The 6,747-nt window shown below is 37.3% G+C and overlaps 1 protein-coding gene across 1 annotated transcript; it reads left to right on the top strand.

The window, feature by feature from the left end:
• The first annotated feature begins 4,238 nt into the window (after positions 1–4,238).
• On the top strand, positions 4,239–6,333 carry LOC131647992 (uncharacterized). Its single transcript, XM_058917796.1, has 5 exons — positions 4,239–4,394; positions 5,189–5,239; positions 5,373–5,453; positions 5,546–5,721; positions 6,018–6,333. The coding sequence occupies exons 1-5, from the start codon at positions 4,373–4,375 to the stop codon at positions 6,114–6,116; spliced, it is 429 nt and encodes a 142-aa protein (XP_058773779.1). The 5' UTR covers positions 4,239–4,372; the 3' UTR covers positions 6,117–6,333.
• Positions 6,334–6,747: the final 414 nt, after the last annotated feature.

Here is a 6,747-nt window from a genome sequence, read left to right as displayed (position 1 = left end):
CAGTCGAGATGTAGTTTTCAATGAAGCTGAAATGGCTTTTAAGAAAACTGATGATGTTGGTCAAAGTATAGAAACATCTGACGAAGAGCTGGAACAGGTAGAGATTCCTGTTGAGGTGGAGCATGTTGATGCTGAATTGCATATCCCTGATGAAGTCGAAGAAGAAACAGAAGATGTTGAGGAAGTTGAGGAAACTGACGATGACTACCTATTGTCGAGAGATAGGTCGAGAAGAGTCATCAAGGCACCTCATAGACTTGGGTATGCATATCTTATAGCTTATGCCTTAATCTCTGCAAGTGAGGTTCTAGACGAAGAACCTAGAGACTACAAGGAAGTTATGAGGAGTCGAAATAAGATTGAATGGTTGAAGGCCATGAATGATGATATGAAATCTCTCCATGATAATCACACTTGGGAACTGATCAAGAAACCTGTTGGGGCAAGGTTAGTCAGCTGTAAATGGATTTTCAAAGTTAAGGAAGGAATTGAAGGAGTGACGTCGAAAAGATACAAGGCAAGGTTAGTTGCAAGGGGTTTCACTCAGAAAGAAGGTGTCGACTTCAATGATGTGTTCTCTCCTGTTGTGAATCATAGGTCCATTCGAATGTTGCTTGCCATGGTAGCACAGTTCAACCTTGAACTGGAACAGATGGATGTGAAGACTGCGTTCTTGTATGGTGATCTAGATGAAACAATCCTGATGAGGCAACCTGAAGGGTATGTCGAAAAGGGGAAGGAAGATTATGTGTGCAAGCTAAAGAGATCTTTATATGGGCTGAAACAATCTCCTCGACAGTGGAATAGGAGATTCGACAAGTTCATGACACGCATAAGTTTCATTAGAAGTCAGTTCGACCACTGTGTTTACTTCAGATTTCGACCTGGTAATTCATTTGTTATTTTGTTGCTTTATGTGGATGATATTCTCATAGCAAGAAACAATGTTGAAGATGTAATAAGGGTGAAGGCTGAACTCAATAAGGAGTTCGATATGAAGGATCTGGGAGTTGCTTCTAGGATTCTTGGAATTGACATTCGAAGAGATAGAAAGAAGTCGAAGTTATGCTTATCTCAAGAGGCATATCTACAGAAGATTCTCGAAAAGTTTGGTATGTCGAATTCGAAGTCAGTTGTGACTCCAACAAACCCTCAATTCAGGCTGAGTATTGATCAGTGTCCCAGTACTGATGTCGAAAGAGCCTATATGAATAGCATCCCATATGCTAATATAGTCGGTTCTTTGATGTATGCTATGGTCTGTACTAGACCCGACATAGCATACGCAGTAAGTCTTGTAAGCAGGTACATGGCGAATCCTGGAAAGGCTCATTGGAAAGCATTGAAGTGGATTTTAAGGTACATAAATGGGTCTCTGAATAGAGTCCTAATTTATGGTGGAGCCTTAGGTGAAGATAGTAAAGCAGTAATCGAAGGATATGTCGACTCTAATTATGCAGGTTGTATGGATTCCAGAAAATCTATTTCTGGATATGTTTTCACTATGTTTGGCACAATAATTAGTTGGAAAGCAAAACTTCAAAAGGTTGTTGCTCTATCAACCACTGAAGCGGAGTATATTGCCTTAACTGAAGCTGTGAAAGAAGCATTGTGGCTTGAAGGTTTTGTAAAGGAGCTGAAACTTCAAGGTCGAAGTATCACTGTTAAATGTGATAGTCAGAGTGCAATACACCTGTCGAAGAATTAAGCCTATCATGAGCGAACTAAGCACATTGATGTGAGGCTGCATTTCGTCAGAGGAGTAATTGAGCGTGGAGAAGTCCAAGTGCTGGAAGTTTCGACTGAAGACAATGCTTCTGATATGATCACCAAGACATTGCCGAGCTGCAAGTTTTTCCACTATATGCAGTTGATAATGCTGCATGAAGAAAGCTAGTTTGTTCCTTTGATGTTGTAGAGTTAGATCCAAGGTGGAGATTTGTGAGATATTGAATCGAACTCTAGTATGGTCGAAGGGTAGCTTCTTGGTTCGACAGAGTTAAGCATGAAGTCAAAGGTTGTTCACATGCTGGTGTCGAAGTGTGCATGTTGTAGTCGAAGATAGGTCTAGCATGCAGATGTCGAAGATGCTAGGGTTGTTAGCATGTTAAATTAGGTTTTAGTGTTTAAACCCTAATTTGTTAAGTTAGCTTGTTTATTAAGCTGGCTTGTGTAATGGGCCTTGTGGAAAAAGCCCATTAGTTAGTATGTTAGGTTTTATTATAAATAACATACTAGTCTCTCATCATTGCTAAGCTGCAAATCCTAATTTAAGGTGAGAGGGGTTATTTGTTATTCTTGTAAACTTGTAATCTTGGTTTCTAAGAGAAAGTAAAAGAATAGCAGTTATAACCAATTCTTGTGTTCCTCTTCTTCCTTGTCCTTTATTCTTCCCTTGCATTATACTTTGTTCTTGGTATTGAATTCACAACAAATATGCTGGGCTTCGGCCCCATTGTTATAAAAAAAACTGGCTTAATTGCAGTTTTGGTCCCCCTATTATTCTTTTTTTTAGTTTTGCTCCCCTATTTTAAAATCCGGAATTTTAGTCCCTATATTTTAGTTTTTTGAGGATTTTGATCCCCTGCAAATTCGAAGGCAATTTTAAATGAAATGATGCTCACATTAATGACGTGTCAATGTCAATTCAACAGTGATATGTTCAAAAAAAACTATTTTTATTTAAGATTTATGTTAAATATGTCATCAATGTGAGGTTTGTTTCATTAAAAATTGCCTTCGGATTTGCAGGGGGACCAAAATCCTCTAAAATCTAAAATAGAGGGACTAAAATTCCGGATTTTAAAATAGGGGGACCAAAACTCAAAAAAAGAATAATAGGGGGACCAAAACTGCAATTAAGCCAAAAAAATTACAAATAAATTGCAAATAAGCGATAGACCAAATTACACACAAATCAAATTTAGACAGAGTATCAAAATAAAATGATAACAACTTCCATGCAATTTCAAAGGAGACCCCGGATTCTTGTGTGTTATTTTACTTTCAACACTTTAAAATTCTGCACTTTAATTTCTAAACCAAGAACATAATATTGTCTTCGTTTCAAAATGAGTGTTGTTTTAGCAAACAAAATTTGTTTTAAAATAAATGTCATTTACAATAATAATTACAAATTTTCCAATTGTGTTCCTTAATTATTACTCTTATATTTATAATGCTAATATGTTAATATAGTAAAAGTGCAATATCTTATGACAGTATAATAACATTTCTTATTTTATATGTAAAATTTTTAAACAACACTAATTTTGAAACGAAAAGAATAACAACATCGATTCCGACAAAATTATTTAATAAAAAATTGACGTTAAAACGAGAAATATTCCATCATTCTTAATTCTCCCCTCTTAAAGTGCGCGTGCCTCTCCGCACGAGCCGGATTAGTGGCCCACCTGTGGTGGGTCGACACCGGTGCGAATAGCAAAAAAAAAATTGCATCTAATACTTACACAATGGTCGTAGAGACCATCGAATCTTGAAATTGCTAGTTGAATGAATTGCGAGCATTCAGTCATGATGAGAAATATTGAAAGTAAAGGATTGGAAAGAAGCAGGTAGGGGTGGCAAAACGGGCCGTGGCCCGCGGGGCCGGCCCGCCACCCGCCAAAAAATGGCGGGTTGGGTTGGGATTTTAGGCCCGCCGCTCGCCAAAGCTCGCCCCGCAAAAACCCGCCGCCCGCCATACCCGCCCCGCCAAAGCCCGCCGCCCGCCAAAACCCGCCTCTCCTCCAAAACTCACTCTTTTTTTAGTTAATTCTAGTAATTTTAATTCTTGATGGTTTATTTTATATATTTATTTATAAATATATGTAATATTTTTTTAAGTAAGTTTGTTAAAAAGTTGCTTTTATAAAAAATTGTTTTAAAAAACAAGTGAAAAGTTTAATTAAAAGGTAAAAAAACCTATTAATCTATTAAAAAAATATAAATAAAAATAGGCGGGTAAGCCCGCCGCCCGCCAACCCGCCATCTTGGCGGGGCGGGCATGACTTTTATGCCCATTTTACTTGGCGGGCATGCCCGCCCCGCTCGTTTTTTTGCGGGCATATGGCGGGGCGGGCGGCGGGCGGGGCGGGCGGCCCGTTTTGCCACCCCTAGAAGCAGGGTTCAAGAACGAAGGCAGTATAATATTGTCAATAATAAAAAAATATATTTATGGGTATTATAGTGAAATTAAGGAATATGTGAGGGTGACCGGTCAAAATTCCCACCGTTTTGGCACCCCTATATATTATTATAAGCTGATAACATCTTCCCCAAATACTTGGCATATACATAAGCCGAGATCATTTCTGCCACCTAAAATCCCCTTTGCCCTCTTTCGCTTCTCTGCTCTAAAACTTCATCCATGGCTCGCCGTAGCTCCGGTGGTAATGTTCCGATCTTAAATCTGCTCTTAGCATTTTCTTTCTTGTTTCCTGTTATCTTCACAATAGTCTTCTCTACCATTGTTATGCTGTAATTTCGCCCATCATGCCTCTTCGTAGCTAGGGTTTTTATTTTTTATGCTTTTGCCTTTTGTTAAATTGGTAAAAAAATTGTGGATTTTGTTCCTTTTAGCTTTATTTGCAAAATATTTGATCCATTCTTTGCTGTTATTTTAGCTGTTTCTCGCCTCATGTTATGAGAAAAGTTTTGATTTTTTGTCTGGTAATTGCTTTTTACTTTGGTTGTTCCGTGGTTCAGGTCGATCCGCAAACAAAGCCTACATAACCCACACATGAATTTATTAGGTTGATTTAGGGCTATAGGTTGGGTTAGATTGGTTGTGAAATTACCAGAAGCTCATATGAGCTTCTAACCTAACCTCTCCCGTGCGCACGCACACATATTTAGGGCCGTGTGCTGGGTTGAATGGAGTCTGAAATTATATTTAGCCCAACCTATAAAAATTGATCATCAACTCACTCTCTAGACTTGTTTATGTAAACCCTATTCAATTGGGTCCATAAAACCTATGTCATATATTGGTGAAATACTATATGGCCATTAATATTGCTATATTTTTATTAGTGAAACTATTATGGTTGGTTAGATCAATAGGAATCATCATTTGGTGAATTGTTTGTATAAGACCTCGAGTGAGTTAATGATTAACCCACCTTTACTCTGCCTTCTACTTTTTCCAAATTATGTGATCCTATTGAATTGTTTCTTATTGTAGGAAGATCTGCTCGTCCTACTCCACGTGCTGCACCAGCTCGCCCCGCTCCAGGTAAGCAATACAAGAGCATGACAAACTTTGTTAAAACAGCATAGTTTTAAGAAGATACAATTCTTTGTTGTCCAAACAAGATATTGGGGGTACTCGTTTTTTTTAATAACACTGTCTCAATATTTTTGTGCAGCCAACCATGCTCCTCCTCCAGCTAATGTTCAGAGCGGCGGTGGATCTATGCTTAGTGGTATTGGTTCAACCATAGCTCAAGGTATGTAAAGCAAAACAAAAGTTGTTTTTGTCATATGGATCCATATCAATATTCATGTTCTTGTTTGGTACTAAATTTCATATATTTTGCAGGTATGGCTTTTGGCGGTGGAAGTGCAGTGGCACACAGGGCTGTGGACGCTGTTATGGGTCCTCGCACTATTCAACATGAAACTGTAGTTAGTGAGGCTGCGGCTGCTGCCCCTGCACCAACTGCCAACTCTTTTGGTGGTGATGCATGCAATATTCAATCAAAGGCTTTCCAGGATGTACGTTGTTTCCCTAGTTCTGTTATTTCCTGATAACACCTTTTGTTTAAATTAATCAATAGTTTTTAGTAAATATTTAATCTTCTGTTTAACATTTGAATATATGTGTCGAAATAACATATCAATCAGATACCTTAAAAGATTTATTTTACACTTTGAATGATGTGGATGTGAATGAAATCTTTATATTTGCATCGAATCAATTGTTATAAATCAAGTATCCCTCATGTTCATTGTGCATTTCTTAGTGTAATTTTTTGCTTGTGCTGATGAGGATCTTGTTATTGTCGTTGCAGTGCCTGAACAATTATGGAAGTGAGATAAGCAGGTGCCAGTTTTACTTGGATATGCTATCAGAATGCAGAAAGAACTCTGGATCCTCATTGAGCATGTAACTCTGTCTAAGATGTTTACAACTAGAGAAAGATATTAATTAAATAAATTTTTATTTAACTGGTGACAACTAGAGAAAGATATTAATTTAATAAATTTCTATTTAACTGGTGGCAAACTGGGAAAGTTGCATGGAAGGATCTATTGTTTAATTTTTTATTGATACTTGAAAGCTGTTTAGTTTGTCTATCGTAATATTTTTTTTATTGATACTTGAAAGTTGTCTAGTCTTAAATTGCAATGATTGTCAGCAGTGAAAGTTGCATCGATCTATTGTTTAATTTTTTATGTTTGAGAGTTGTTTAATCTCAAATTGCCCTGTTTATCAGCATGTTTGGATTTTGTTTGAACTTTGAAAATGTTACTATAACACATAAACACTGATCTTTGGAGGACATGGATCCTCTTCTACATTTATCCTTCTACAACAAAGAAATAAAATGTGCAGGGAAAAATTAAAGAAATAAAATGCTTTTTGAGAAAATTGTGGTAGACGATTCAAGTCCATCTTTGAAATGGTTTTGCTGCTTGTGTTTGTAACTATAATATTTTTAAGAGGGATGCTCTTTCCATTGATTTTGCTGCTTGTGTTTGTGATTATAAACTAGTAACTAACCCGTGCGTTTGCACGGG

This window comes from Vicia villosa, linkage group LG2 (genome assembly GCF_029867415.1).
Source record: "Vicia villosa cultivar HV-30 ecotype Madison, WI linkage group LG2, Vvil1.0, whole genome shotgun sequence".
NCBI classification, from domain to species: Eukaryota; Viridiplantae; Streptophyta; class Magnoliopsida; order Fabales; family Fabaceae; genus Vicia; species Vicia villosa.
This window is presented reverse-complemented; position numbering and strand designations above follow the sequence as displayed.